We start from the raw sequence: 16,193 nt of genomic DNA, 5'->3' as shown, positions 1-16,193 counted from the left end.
CAGCCCTCCTTGGAGAAATGGCAGCTCTCAGGTCTGGAGCAGGGGAATTACAAGATGAGCCTGGAACATCTTACTGTGCCAGAAATTAAAGTTCTTGAAGAATGATAGGAACCTGTCAAAAGTACACGGAAGCCAGCTTGAAGGGACTCCTACTTGCCACATTTGGGACAATTTGAGCTTCAAAATAAATTATAGTAACATTATAACCCATTAAACAAAATAGAAGATGTTGCATCCATACTGATATAAATAAATAAGTGAATAAATTGAAAGGTTGATGAGGAATGGAATATTAACATAATTTCAACTTATTCCCTACAAAATACTTATTAATTATAAAGACAAAAACTAAGCAGAGAAGCCTGGCCCCACCTTAATGAACTTATTAAGTGAGCATCAGCAGAAATGGAGCAAATCAAAACCATGTGCCGGGATAGGATACAGCGAGAAGAACACAATGTCACTTACTTGGTACACAGATGCGTAATCCGAATCTCAAATGAGGAAAGACGGACAAACCAGAATCGGGAGACATCTTATAAAACAACTGGCCTGTAGGGCTGGCCCCGTGGCTTAGCGGTTAAGTGCGCGTGCTCCACTGCTGGCGGCCCAGGTTCGGATCCCGGACTCGCACCGACGCACCGCTTCTCCGCCCATGCTGAGGCTGCATCCCACATACAGCAACTAGAAGGATGTGCAGCTATGACATACAACTATCTACTGGGGCTTTGGGGGGAAAAAATAAAAGTAAATAAAATCTTTAAAAAAAAAACAAAACAACTGGCCTGTAGTCTTCAAAATTGTCAAGGACGTGAAAGTCAAGGAAAGACTGAGGAACTATGCCAAATTAAAGGAAATAGGAAGTTACATGCAACAAGTGATTCTTAACTGGATCCTTTGGCTATAAATGACATTGTTGGATCAATTGGAAAAACTTAATGGAATCTGAGAGTTAGATGCTAGTATTATATCAGTGTTAATTTCCAGATGTTTATCATTTGTGTTAACTATGGAGGAAAAAGTCCTTATATGTATGAAATATACACCAAGAGTTCTGGAGGAAAATATTTTCTGAGCAACTTACTCTGAAATGGTTTAGGAAAAGAAAATTTCTTTTATTTTATACTGGAGTTTTCTTGTAAGTTTGAGATTGTTTCAAAGTTAAAAAATCGAAAATTGCAGAAAGCCTCTGAAAGCTATCTATGCTGTTTGCCACTGGTAGTTCTCAGGAGAATGCTCAGAAACCTGATAAACCTCTAATCTCAGGTCCCTGGTGGGATTCTCTGAGGATGCTCAGAAGACACAAGATGCTGCTGTTAAAGATGTTAGCTGGCTATGACACCAAGTGAGGGATTCTTGGGAAGATGCTTGGAAGTAGTGGCAAAACCCTGTTTGTGCTATCTGTGGATGCCGCAGTCGTGCCCACAGCAGCCACCAGAATGGGGGAAGAATGTTTGTCTTGTGCCTTCCATATATTGCGTATATCATTGGTAGTGCCTAATCTGGAGCACTACTGGCAAGGGATCACGGAAAAGGTAGTCTCTGCTTCATAGAAGAGAGTGTAAGAATGAATGGAAATGATGCATTAACAGACAAGACAGGTCAGCCTGCCCCCTTGTCAACTTAGCATCCATATGCGTTCGTACATCTAAGCAACAACAGTAGCAACAGTATCGTGTTTCTGCCTAACGTGATGCAACTAACTCATACATGAATACATGCAGCATTTACCCTATCCCTAAACTTGGGAGACCAAAGTCCCAGTACTCATTATATCCTTTTCTGGGTGATGGTCATTCACCTTTAGTTCAGTTAGTTCAGTCACGATGTCCCTTTTATGTTCTGTAATCTAAAGAATATAAGATTAACCACCAACAACATACCTTATATGAAATAGTAGAGGAATGAAAGGAAAAATAAATTGGTAATTTTTTACAAACTGGTAAATGTTTACAAATACGTACATTGGGTAAGGAAGAAATATGTGTCTACGGTTGATGACTACCTATTCCATATTCCCTGTTTTCTCAGCCAGCACTTCAGCTGGTTATATTTGTGTTTACCTGGTACACTAAACCAGACCTTCATTCCTGAAGAGTCTGAGCTCTTTGTGGTCTTGCCTGTGTTAGATTTCTCTAGCTGTCTATTAGTTTTTAACCTCTGGATATGGAAATAACTGAATGGTGCTTGTAGTGTGTTGAATGGTGGTCTTCCCAAAGGTATTTCCATGTTTTAATCCTTGTGAATTGACCTTATTTGTGAATTTGACTTTATTTGAAGAAAAGGGTCTCTGCTTATGTAATAAGTTAAGGATCTCTAGATGAGATCATCCTGGATTATCTGCATGGGTCCTAAATCCATTGATGAGTGTTCTTATAAAGAGATGCACAGAGGAGAGATACATAGAGAAGAGGTGAAAGCAATGTGAAACCAGGAGGCAGAGACTGGAGTATCTAGCCACAAAACAGAAGCTTGAAGAGGCGAGGAACAGAATCTCCCCTAAACTCTTCCCAGGAAGCATGGTCCTGCCTACACCTTGATTTTGGACTTCTGGCCTCCAGAACTTTGAGAGAATATCTGGTTTCAGCTACCAAGTTTGTGGTAATTTGTTACAACAGCCCTCTGAAACTAATACAGTGGATATAATCTGGTTTTCAGACGTAGTCCTCCTTGCTCCTGTTGGTAGCAGTCATTTTATTGCACCCTTCATATAGCCAGTACTGTAACCCCCTCTTTGCCTCTTGGTTCAGTGACATGAGGAACTCAAAATGACCAGAGGAGTGTCTCAACTGCCAGTCCACTAAAGCCATTATTGTGTCCCTTTGGGAGCTAATACCTCCAAACTAGTAGAGGCCAAAGTTGTGGTGATGCAAAGCAAAGCTTTTGTGAGTACGTCAATGGATAGTGGTAGACAAGCTCTTCCACTTCCTTTACCTGGTACCTGCCCCATGTGTTCTGCTTATGGGAAGAACAGCACCATATGTTGGTTTCTAGTTTGGAGCGTATGCCACATCATATACGATAGTGCCAGCCCCACAGAGTTTTGCCACCCAGGCCAGTAGCTTTTAGGTGATGCCACATGGTAAGGTTGGTGAGCCCATTTCTTCATTTATTTTGTATAAAATGAGTTCCATAGTCAGAAGTAATGTGGGATATCATCTCAGTGAATGAGACATTCAGTAAGACCAAGAATGGTAGTAATGGGAGAAACATTGTGGGTTAGGAAGGTAGACCCAAATCCAGTGTAAGTTCTAGGTATTTCTAAAGCACATGTCCTCCAAGGACTATATCTAGACTATATAAAGAATTCATACAACTCAAGAAAACAAATATTCCAGTTTAAAAATAAGCAAAAGATTTTAAAGACATTATCCTTAAGATATGACTGATCACATGAAAAGATACACTATCAATAGTCATTAGGAAAAAGCAGATTAAAACCACGATGGATACTGTTACACACTTCCTAGAATGGCTAGAATAAACAGGTGGACAATATCAAATGCTAACAAGAATGCAGAACAACTAGAATTCTAATATGAACATCACTGGTGGGAATGCAAAATGTTACATGCCAAATGACAAAGCAGGTTCTTGTAGGTTACACAAACACTTAGCACATGACTCAGCAGTCTCACTCCTAGGTATTGACTCCAGAGAGATGAAAACTATCTTCACAAAAACCTGTACACAAATGTTTATAGCAGTATTGCTCATAATTGTCCCAAACTGGAAATAATTGAAGTATCCATCAGCTGGCAAATGGATAAACAAATTGTGGTATAGCCATACAATGGAATACTACTCAGCAATAAAAAAAGTTGGACTACTGATGGATGCAACAACGTGGATGAATCTCAGAAACATTATGCCCAAGTGAAAGAAGGCAGACATAAAAAGTACTATGTAATGTATAATTCCATTTATATGAAATGTCCAAAAAATGAAAAACTATGGAGCTGAAGTGGATCAGTGGTTTCTTGGGGCTGAGAGGAAAGAATTGAGTGCAAACTGGTGTGAGGGAACTTTCTGGGTTGTCAGAAGTATTCTAAACTGGATTGTGGTGGTAGTTGCACAGCTATAAATTCACTGAAAACCTTTGAGCTTTATACTAACATTGGGTGGATTATACCTTAATAAAGCTGTTTTTTTTAAAACACAAATCTATGATTATTCCATAACACCAGGGTTTTTTTGTCTTATTCTACCCCCTCCCTTTTTTTTTGACAAAGCAGTGTGTTAGTATAAAAAATAACACTGGAGTACAAAATTAGGTGACGTTGACGGAATGGAAATTAAGTGTAGTTTCTGAAAAATTGAAAAAGCAGATAGGATCGGATTAAGAAGTAAACCAAAGGCCACAGGAAATGACCACACAGGCTTCAAGCTTGGCAGTGACAGATAGCAATAATACTCTCAGCATTCTGTTCCTGCATTGTACAAGGCAGCAAGCATGAAGGTGTCTGCTTGGATAGGGCAGTTAATGTGCACACTTGGGTCAGTTAAAGAAACCATTATCTTCGCTTGTAATATCTACAAAGAATAGTGATTTTCTGAAGTATGCCTTAAAATAAATATGATTGATCCTCAGGGAGATGCATAAGGACATTGTATCCTAAAAACAAAACAAGACTTAATAGATGGATTGATGGAAGGGCAGAATAAATGCTGCTGGAGAGCAAATTAGGTACGGAAAGATCTAGCAAAGGGTTCCTCCTAAAATGAAGCACAAGGATAAACAGATGGAAAACAAAGAAAAGCTTCAACATGTTGGGTAGATAAAGCATCCAGTGTTTTTCTAATAGGTGTTTTAGAAAAGAATAGAAGGAAGGAACTACTTTTAGAGCAACAGTTTAGAAAAATTTCCCAGAACTAAAGAAAAACAGATGCCTTTAAATTAATGAGTGATTGTACTTAACTAAATTTTTACAAGCTCCCATCTGGACACATCAGGAAGAAACATCCTAATGCCAAAGATAAAGAAAGTCCTAAAAGTGTCCAAACCTGGTAATGCTATGAATTAAATGGATTCATCTGGCAGAATCAGTCTGACATTACATTTCAGAAATCTTAGTTCTCTAGGGATGAGTTGTATATCACAGAAAGTCCTAACTTTGATTCTATACTTTGAGACAAACATGCCTTGATTTCTTTGCTAACCACCAGAGACAGCCACAACATTTTTATTGCCTTTCATTATTCTATGGAAGCAGCTATCTTGTGTCCCAGAAGGATCCCTACCCTCAAAGAACTTAGATTTAATGAATAATACATTATACATTAAAAGGTGATGAGTTCTATGGAAAAGGAAAATATGTAACAGGATAAGACGGATCAGGAGTCCAGTGATGAGGGGAGGAGTCAGGTGCACTTTTAAACAGGGTAATGAAGATGGGCCTCATCGAGAAGGTGACATTTAAGCAAAGACTTGAAGGAGATGAGGGAGATAGTCACATATCTGCAAAAAGAAGTGTTAGCCATGCAAAAGCTTTGAGAGGCAGAAATGTATCTGCTTGGTTCTGGGAATAACAAAGAGGTCCGTATGAGCAGAAGTGAATAAATGAAGAAGAAGGTATTAGAAGATGATGTCAAATCATGGGGCCAGACCATGGAGGTACTTCTGGGCTATTAGAATCTTTGGGGACAATTGCAGGGTTTTGATTATAGGAGAGACATCTGAACTTGGTTGTCTTTGTCCACAAGTACTGTGTACCATGGGCATTTAGTTACCCATCATGAAATATTTTTAGGAGTCTCGCTGCCGTTTCACACTGTTACATTTAGATAAATTTCTTTTTTTTTTTTTTATAATTTTATTTATTTATTTTCCCCCCCAAAGCCCCAGTAGATAGTTGTATGTTATAGCTGCACGTCCTTCTAGTTGCTGTATGTGGGACGCTGCCTCAGCATGGCCGGAGAAGCAGTGAGTCGGTACGCGCCCGGGATCCGAACCCCGGGCCGCCAGCAGCGGAGTGTGCACTTAACCGCTAAGCCACGGGGCTGGCCCTAGATAAATTTCAAATACCCTTCATTTTGCTCAGGCTCTGTTGCCTCTACCTCTGTTTCTACACCAGTTTTTCTGTCAGTGGGTTTCTTTAGTTGAAAGTGGTAGAAGCCAGATTGGCTAACTTAAGCACAAAAGAGATTTATTGAAAAGAAAATTTGAATAACCAGACCTCCAGAAATTCAGGAACCAAGGTAGCCCTGGGTATATAGTAACGAAATTGACATTGGAGTGACTCCATTCACCTTTAGGTTACTCCTCTGAAGAGTTCCACTTCTAGTAGAGTTTCGCCTAGTTTGAGTCATGTACCCATTCCTTAGGACTTAGGACTAGGGGAGGAAGTGGAACATCTTCCGGGACTGTCCCACCCCTGTCGAGAATTTATCCTATATATACGTGTATATTGTCTGTGAAGTGACATGTACGAGATCATTCGTGGCAGCATTGTGTATTTAATAGCAGCATGTCGACCGATGCCTTAAGTGACTAGAAGTAAGCTGTAGACAGTGGATGTGGTATGTTTAAATAAGATTTACACGTCAGATTTTTAATAAATATATGGAGTATTTATTGTTTTGAAGACTTTGCCTTGACCATCTCCACTTATCCAATCTTTTATGTCCCTTGTGTGTATACTTGGTAAATTTTGAGACATAATCTAGAATGTTTATTAATGGGTGTTACGATGTATCCTCGTATTAAGATAATTTAGCATCGATGTACATCACATTCTTTGTGTATGAGGAATTGGCCTTATCAGATGCTGGAGTAGAGTGGTTTTATTGTTATGCTACAAAACAAGTTCTAGATGTTAAGTCACGGATTTTTTTTTCCCCCATAGCTCAACAGAGCATTCCAGGAAGAGGACTCTCCAGCTACTTTTTATTGCATCAGTATGCAGTGGTTTAGAGAATGGGAAAGTTTTGTGAAGGGTAAAGATGGAGGTAAGTGGTTAACTGAAAAATGAAATTCTTTGCAGATTTGTTTGTTTATTTAACAAATATTTTTTTAATGTAAATAACATTTTTACCGAACATACCTTTTCTAAAATAAAAAACAGAAGAGTGGCGTTGTTTTACATTTTTGAAATTTCTTGTACTTAGTACAAGACAGCTGCATTTTCATATCTGCTTCTGAATTCAATCTGTTGCAATATGTTATTTTTGTAGAAGTATTAACAGATATTTTTTGAATATCTCTGTGCACTTGGGATTATACCAGTAAACAAGAGAGAAAAAGGTCTCTGCTCTCAGGGATCTTACATTCTAGTTTATATTTTGGTTGTTTTTAATTTTCTAAAACCTATTTCATGAATTATAGCATATTCATAGCAGGAACAAAGAACTGAACAAAATTAGTCTGCTATCTTAATATTGAAATTGAAAAGTTAAAAAAAAATCTGTCCGTCAATAAGATTGGTTAAATTATGGTTTATCCATTACAATGGATACTGTGTGGACTTTAAAAATAATTTGTGTGACACTATTTAATAATTTAAAAATAAGATGTTCTTGATATATGAAAAAGGTTGCAATACAGTGTGCATAGTTTGAACTTTTTGTATTTAACAAAAATAAAGGCGGGGCCGGCCGGGTGGCTTAGTGGTTAAGTTCAAGCGCTCGGCTTTGGTGGCCCGGGGTTCACCAGTTTGGATCCTGGGCACGGACCTACACACTCCTCATCAAGCCATGCTGAGACAGTATCCCACGTAGAGCAACTAGAAGGGTGTACAATTCGAACATACAACTATCTAGTGAGTCTTTGGGGAGAGAGAAAAAAAGGAAAAAAGGAGGAAGATGGGCAACAGATGGGAGGAAGATGGGCAACAGATGTTAGCTCAAGGCCAATCTTCCTCAAAAAAAAAAAATAATAATAATAAAAGGCAAATATGCAAAGGCAAAAAGACCACAAAAATAAAATAGTTTGCCTCTCTTTCTATAGTGGGATTACAGTATTTTTTTCTTCCTTGTGCCTTTTTTTTACAGCTTTTGATAATGAACATGCACTGTACTTCTGTATTCAAGGGGAAAACAAATAAGGTTTTCTTCCTTACATTAAAAAAAGGATGTAGGGGCTGGCCCGGTGGCGCAAGTGGTTAAGTGTGTATGTTCCACTGAGGCGGCCCGGGGTTCGCCGGTTCGGATCCCGGGCGCACACTGATGCACTGCTTGGCAAGCCATGCTGTGGCGGCCTCCCACATAAAGTGAAGGAAAATGGGCACGGATGTTAGCCCAGGGCCAGTCTTCCTCAGCAAAAAAAAAAAAAAAAAAAAAAAAGACGAGGATTGGCAGATGTTAGCACAGGGCTGATCTTCCTCACAAAAACAAACAAAAAAAGGATGTATTTTAACATTTCATTTTGTAATGCTTTTATTGTTTTTAGTTTTTTTTTTGTGAGGAAGATCAGCCCTGAGCTAACATCCATGCTAATCCTCCTCTTTTTTGCTGAGAAAGACCGGCTCTGAGCTAACATCTATTGCCAATCCTCCTCCTTTTTTTCCCCAAACCCGCAGTAGATAGTTGGATGTTATACTTGCACATCCTTCTAGTTGCTGTACGTGGGACACGGCTTCAGCACGGCCAGAGAAGCAATGTGTCGGTGCGCGCCCGGGATCCGAACCCCGGGCCGCCAGTAGAGCATGTGCACTTAACTGCTAAGCCACGGGGCTGGCCCTATTGTTTTTAGTTTAAGTAATGACAATCTGAAACAAATCGAGAACTACATAATTTTTTTTAAATTACAAAGGAATTGTTCTTTTATAGCATTTAAAAGTGCATTTTAACCTGTAATCCCCAAATGGATAGTTAAGAAATCATTTCTAGGGGCTGGCCCGGTGGCATAGTGGTTAAGTTCATGCACTCTGCTTCGGCGGCCCAGAGTTTGCAGGTTCAAATCCCGGGCATGGACCTATGCACCACTCATAAAGCCATGCTATGGTGGCATCCCACATACAAAACAGAGGAAGATGGGCACAGATGTTAGCTCAGGGACAATCTTCCTCACAAAAAAAAAGAACAAAGAAATCATTTCTATTAGATTTTGTTTGATAGTGAGAGAGCCTCTCACCTTTCCTGGTTCTCTTTTGGGGGAACTAAGATCCAAAAAGGAAGAAGCTCAAGAGAAGACAGTTAAGAATTGACTATAATAATCTGACTGAAAAATAATCAATCTGATTATATAGTTACATCCCTCAATTATTTCAGACACAGAAATATGCAAATCTTTCGTGCATTTCTTTGAAAAGTATGCATTTTGATCATTTGTTTTTCCTTGTCACTTAGATCCTCCGGGTCCTATTGACAACACTAAAATTGCAGTCACTAAGTGTGGCAGTGTAATGCTCAGGCAAGGTAAGTTGGACTAATATTTAAGCCTTTACTTGTTAGTGATTTGTCACTGTTAAGAATATATCATCACTAGCCATCTATGCCAGTTTTTTTTTTTTCCTAGCTCAACAATGTGATTCATACATGAAGTAGGACAAATAGTGGAAAAGCTGCCAACGTTGAATTTTTATCTGAGGAAAGGTTTTAAGGCTGTTGATAGGAGCTAGGAAAAAGGATCTCTAACTTTTTAAGACAGACCATAAAATTACAGCTTATAACAGTATGGGCTGATAGTCTGAAGATTCACGTTCCAGAAGTTCTCAGTCATTCCTAGAGGATTCATGCTGAGGGGTACAATGAAAAAGCCTTTGCAGTATGAATATGTAGATTTGTAAATATTATTCTTTCTATATTCACTTAATTTTAGGAGCAGATTCTGGTCAGATATCTGAGGAAACATGGAGTTTTCTACAGTCTATATATGGTGGAGGGCCCGAAGTTATCCTGCGACCTCCAGTTGTGCACGTTGACCCTGATACACTACAAGCAGAAGAAAAAATTGAAGTAGAAACTCGGTCTTTGTAATTTTGAGGATGTAGACAGTTCTAATGAGAAATCATTTTCATTTCCCCTGACATGTACACTTGCAAAAAACATTCCTAAAAGCATGTTTATTTTCTTGATTTTTAATATTTTCTCTCTTATTCCTTCTTACTGGGCATTATGGAAGAATATGTTAAAATGTATAATATACTACAGGTTGGTGTATTTAATGCTAGATAACTTACCAGGAAGTCTTTCAGTGTAATATTTTTGAAAGAGAAGGGTTGATCATGATCATTTGGGAATCAGGTCGTCTTTGATCTTTATACTACATGCAAATCCACAGTCTCCTTTGTAGTTTTGTAAATACTTCTGCTTTGAAAACTTTGTCGTTACTCTAAACCACGGTAACTCTGACCAATCTTTTCAGTTCTCCAAAAACCTAATTTAATTATATAGTTTTGACATGGCTTCATATAATAAAGAGCCTATTTTAAATTGAGAGTCGTAGTCAGAAAAATGTTAACTTCCTAAAGCTCAGGAAACGTTAGGGTGTCACTTCTTTTGCACTGCAGCATATAAACTAGCATCTTAATATTTACGAAATGTGTTTTTGAATGTATCAAGGATGTTTTTAGTTTGAGTGGAATTTGTGTCAGCAGATATCAGTAACTTATTGCCTCTTATACTGGTAAAATGTTAAACTTTAATTCCTATAAACCTAGATAGTATTCATTAATATCAGTAAAAAAACTTAGTTTTAGGGCACATTTTATTTTGAGAGCATGAAGTATGCAATGTGTCAATAAGATTGTTGATAAAGCTGAAGCCACTTGCAAAATGATTTTTTTAATGAAATGCATAAAGTCTTTTTCAGTAATATAGTATGCACTGCTATTTGCTTGATTATGTGATGTCAAAAGTTTAACTAAATTCCAAGTACAGGAGCAAACTGTATTACTTTGAGGGTGTTGAATAGCATTCATGATGGCTTTGTTTTGGTTTGGGGCAAGTTGCCATGAGCTAAAACAGCGTTGTTAAAATCAGTTCAATAAAAATTATTTAAAAATGTATAACTTGGACGTTGAATTTATTTGATAGATATTAAGGGTGAAGGGTATAAAGTTTGTTAATGTCTTCCTGTTATTTCTTAATCAAAGTATGCAAAATAGGAAGTCATTCAGTGTAGTATTTAAAGTTTGGATGTTTGAAATGATGCACTTATTCATCAGCCATTAAGAGTTATTTGAATTTAAAAAATATATTTATAGTTTTTAGTTTTCTTCTTCCTTATAATTATACTGTGATCCTCGGACTGAACGATATTATTGATCTGTCTCTGCATCACCAGAGTTTAGTGTAATGCCTGGCATTTAGGAGATAATCAAAAAAGGTTTGTTTTTAATAGTGCTTGCCATTTATTGAATACTTGTGATGTTTCAGCCATTCTACTAAAGTGCTTTACTTAACATTTAATCCTCGTTACAACCCTATGACTTAGGTCAAGTGGCTGGCCTAAAGTCATACAGCAAAGAATTGGCAGCTTTGGGACTCCAACTCAAGTTGGTGTAACTTCATACCGAAGCTCTTATTCACTGTGATATATTATCTTCTTTTGAAACAGATTATAGGGCCGGTCCTGTGGCTTAGCGGTTAAGTGCGCGTGCTCCGCTGCTGGCAGCCCGGGTTTGGATCCCAGGTGCACACCGACGCACCGCTTCTCCGGCCATGCTGAGGCCGTGTCCCACATACAGCAACTAGAAGGATGTGCAGCTGTGACATACAACTATCTACTGGGGCTTTGGGGGGAAAAATAAATAAATAAAATTATAAAAAAAAAAAAGAAACAGATTATAGTATTAGTCACGTTCACTAATAGCATCTGTCATTGGGATATATAAGATGATAAAGAATACCAGTCTCCAAGAGCATAAATAATTTTTTTACGTTATAATCATCAAAATATGTAACAACACAGTAAAGGGGTAGCAGTCCTATAGACTTTCAGCTAAAGGTTGGCATATGTGTTGATGGGTGTGAAATAAAAGAAATGGTTTCTCTGAAGATGATTTGCTTGGAAATATTTAAGCTTAGAAATAGGAAAATTGCAGTCAAGGGATAGTGAGAGCCTACATGTGTTAAGAGTACATTGATTGGGACCGGCCCCGTGGCATAGCGGTTAAGTGCGTGTGCTCTGCTGCTGGCGACCCGGGTTTGGATCCTGGGCGTGCACCGCAGCACCACTTGTCAGGCCATGCTGTGGCGGTGTCCCATATAAAGTGGAGGAAGATGGGCACAGACGTTAGTCCAGGGCCAGTCTTCCTCAGCAAAAAGAGGAGGATTAGCATGGGTGTTAGCTCAGGGCTGATCTTCCTCAAAAAAAAAAAAAAAGAGTACATTGATTTATAACACGAAGTTGATTAGTTTTTGGACTCTGGAGTCGGTTTGCTTGTATTCAAATCCTAGTAGCTATATTACCTTCCAGCTATGATTTGGAACAACACTTAAAATTCTCTGATCTTGGTTTTTTCATCTGTTAAATGAGAATGTTGCAGGTTGGGTTTTCCAGGAAGCAGCTGTTGAGATGGAGTTAGGAATGCAAATGATTTGTTTGGGAGTAACACTGGTGAAAGAAAATGGAGGAAGCAGGATTGAGCAGGAGTTATCAGACCATAACGCTGACCTGACAAAGTCTCTACCAGCCCCATGGGGACATCTGGAGCTAAGATTAGCCATTAGAGGAGTCTTGCGTTGGGCAGAAATGGCTAGACCCTAGTACTATCGCCTTGTTCTGTCACTGGCTAGTGGCTGCCTAGAAAAAGAGAGTGACCTCAAATTGACACTGGAGAAACTAACAGATAAATGCTGTCAGCCAAGCACATTCCTCTCAGTTGGGCAGTGAATACTTTCTTGAAGAGTGGTTTGAAAATCTGCATGTCTGCCACACTTGATCATAGGATTATGATAATTACATGTGTGGTTATATACAATATAATTAACATAATGGGCACATGATGATGTAATCTTATTCTCTTTCTCCTTTTCAAAATGTGTAACTTTTAAGGGCACATTATCTGTGTAAGAAGCCTGCCAAAAATGTTTAATCTGAATCTGATCATGAAGGGGGAAAATCAAAATAATTTTTTAAAAAGGCACATTGTGCCAAACAGCTGTCCTGAACTCTTCAAAAAATTAGTATTATGAAAGACAAAAAAAGGCTGATGAAGATTAAGAGAACATGATAGCTAAATGTAATGTGTGATCCTTGCTTGATCCTGAATTGGAGGAAATAAATTTATAAGGAGCAAATATTGGAACAGTTGGGGAAATCTGTACTTTTTATTTATTTATATATTTATTTATTTATTTATTATGTGTGAGGAGATCAGCCCTGTGCTAACAACTGCCAATCCTCCTCTTTTTTTGCTGAGGAAGACTGGCCCTGGGCTAACATCCGTGCCCATCTTCCTCCACTTTATATGGGATGCTGCCACAGCATGGCTTGCCAAGCAGTGCATTGGTGTGCGCCCAGGATCCGAACGGGCGAACCCCGGGCCGCTGCAGCCCAGCGCGTGCACTTAACCGCCTGCGCCACCGGGCCGGCTGGGAAATTTGAATATGGAGTATATATTACATAATAGTACTGCATCAGTGTTAAATTTCTTGAGTGTGGTTAACTACTCTAGTAATGTGAGAGAATGACCTTGGTAGGAAATACATGCTAAAGTTTTTAAAGTTGAAGTCATGCTATATGAGATACATGTCTGTGAGAGAGAGAGAGAGCATGCGTGTGCGTGCACATGTGGCAAGAATTAATAATTGGTGAATCTAGGTGAGTGGCACAGAGATTCATTCTATTCTTGGAACTTTTCTGTAGGTTTGAAATTTTTCAAAAAAAAAAAAGTTGGGGGTGAATAAGCAATTGTTACCAACCCTACTCCCCCAATTTAAAAAGTTTTCTCTCCCTTGATTCTCAAAATAACTTCGTTGCTCAGAAAGGTGGTGATTTGCATAAGATTACATATTCAGGTTAATTACATAGTTAATTACATAGTTACGGGTTAATATTCATATATCCTGAACTATCACTAAACTACTTTCAGTTTTAAAATGTAGTTTAAGAAGGAATAGAATTTCAGAACCATTTAGAATCATTGAACTTAAAAAGAGAAGATGGGAAGGCTGACAGTATCAATATACTTTTATGTCGTAATTAGAAAATATTTGTTTTTGCATCAGTTTAGCTCCCAGTGCTTAGTGACATCCTTAGTGATCCTTTGTCAGTTCCTTGGGATAGCACACTACCACACCAGCTCTTCCAGACCTTCCCTTTCCCCTGGCTGCAGTAGATAACCTTAGCCCGCTTTTGCTAAGATTGAGGAGGTATAAGGTCCATTGTCATCCTTTTGTTGCCACCTCTTAATATTTGGTACCCTCTCTCTTTCTAGATAGAGAAAAAAGCAGCCCTTCTCCTCCCTCTCTGACTTCCTCTCTTCCCCTATTAATTCATTTAGTCATTCAGGGTACTTTACATGCCCTTTCACTTCCCTCAGTACATTTTAAAATCAAGTATCCAGGGCCGGTCCCGTGGCTTGGCGGTTAAGTGCGCGCACTCTGCTGCTGGCGGCCCGGGTTCGGATCCCGGGTGCGCACCGACGCGCTGCTTCTCTGGCCATGTTGGGGCCGTGTCCCACATACAGCAAATGGAAGGATGTGCAGCTATGACATACAACTATCTACTGGGGCTTTGGGGGAAAAAGTGAATAAATAAAATTATAAAAAATAATAATAATAAAATCAAGTATCCACCCCATAGACCTCAAACTTTCCCTCTTCACTAGCACTTCCCCTGCCTTTAAAGTTGCTACATTTTCTTTTACTAGGAAGATGAGGGAAATGAATATTCATTCCCTAGACCAATCTGACACATCTGTTTCTTCACTTCTTTTTTATTGACAAACTTTGTACTTGATCGGTCGACGCTCTGCTTCCTCTTGAGTATTCCTCCTCTTTCCTTTTCAAATCGACTATCTGGCTTCTATGGCCACCCTGCTCAAAAAAAGTTTTTCTCTTATATGGCTTATTAGCAATCATTACTATTATTATAACAAAATCTGGTAGATTATCTGTGACTAATTATATCAGAAAGAGGCAACTTCCTTGACTTTTGAAGCGACTGCCGTAACTCAAAGAAAGGTGATCAGTTTGAATATACTTGTCACCATTTTGAAGGATTGTGGGTAAGGGGGTTAGGTAAGAAACTGTTTCTTTAGGGTAAAAAACAGGCCATTGTTCAAAACTATTTCAATAACACAACCACTACCAATCATGGCTAATGTTGAGTTCTTAGCAAATGTCAGGTATTAGGCTAAACATGCATACAAACAGATTAATGTGCCCACGTACATACAACAATTAAGTGTCAGAATTCAAACCAGATGTGTGATTCCAAAACCTGTGCTTCGCTCAGAAGTCACAAATTTCCAATTAGGAAATCCAATGGTTGTTTCTCAGTGACAACTGTCTCCTGAACCTCCCTCTTTAAACTTGTATGGTTCTGCATTTTATCAATTTTTTCCCCCTGCATTATCTGCCTACTGTGCCTTCTCTTCTTTTTGCCTCTCTTATTCTAAATGTTGAATAGTAAATCTCCTGTGACTCCACCTTTGTAAATATATACTGTATTCTCTTATTTAGAGCTCATTCACTCCCTTACTTTCAACTATCACTTCTTTTAAAATGATTTTCAAGTATATTTCACCACCCTTAATGTCTCTTCTAAATTCAAGTCCCAATTACTAACTCTGCTGAATATATCTACTCACATGTCAGTCACCTAAAACTCAATATTTTGAAAAGCAATATAGTCAGGAGTATGGGCTCCAGAGCCAGTATATCAGTTACTTTTGCTACAATAATGCTATGTAACAACCACAAAGGCTCAGTGGTATACAAGAACTTGTATTTATTTTATAAGTCTATGGAGTTCAGCTGATCAGGCCTTGGCTGATCTCAGCTGGGCTCGCTCATGTATCTGCAGTCAGCTGGGCTCACTCATTTCTCTTGGTTGGGCTGATCTAGGATGACTTCCACTGAGATGCCTGGAGCAAATTGGCTCTATTTCTTGTGTCCATCAGGCTAAACCCAGGCATGTTCTCTTGGTTATTGCAGAGGAGCAAGTCATTTTCAAGTTTCTGCATGTGTCCTATCTGCTAATAATTCATTAGCCAAAGCAAGTTACATGGTGGAACTCAAAATCCAGAGAAGGGGGAATAGATTCTGTTTTTAATGAGAGGAACTGCAAAGTCACGTGGCAAAAG

The 16,193-nt window shown here is 38.7% G+C and overlaps 1 protein-coding gene across 7 annotated transcripts in view; it reads left to right on the top strand.

The window, feature by feature from the left end:
* The window catches only part of USP33 (ubiquitin specific peptidase 33), a 54,756-nt gene extending 43,806 nt beyond the window's left edge, over positions 1 to 10,950 (top strand). For all 7 annotated transcript variants that reach the window (XM_058538334.1, XM_058538333.1, XM_058538328.1 and 4 more), the window contains 3 exons: positions 6,846 to 6,948; positions 9,286 to 9,354; positions 9,758 to 10,950. In XM_058538334.1, the coding sequence (XP_058394317.1) occupies positions 6,846 to 6,948; positions 9,286 to 9,354; positions 9,758 to 9,915 (330 nt within the window). In that variant the 3' untranslated portion in view covers positions 9,916 to 10,950. The remainder of the gene's footprint in view (positions 1 to 6,845; positions 6,949 to 9,285; positions 9,355 to 9,757) is intronic.
* The last annotated feature ends 5,243 nt before the right edge of the window (positions 10,951 to 16,193 follow it).

The sequence above is a fragment of the Diceros bicornis genome, chromosome 4 (genome assembly GCF_020826845.1).
Source record: "Diceros bicornis minor isolate mBicDic1 chromosome 4, mDicBic1.mat.cur, whole genome shotgun sequence".
Classification (NCBI taxonomy): Eukaryota; Metazoa; Chordata; class Mammalia; order Perissodactyla; family Rhinocerotidae; genus Diceros; species Diceros bicornis.
This window is presented reverse-complemented; position numbering and strand designations above follow the sequence as displayed.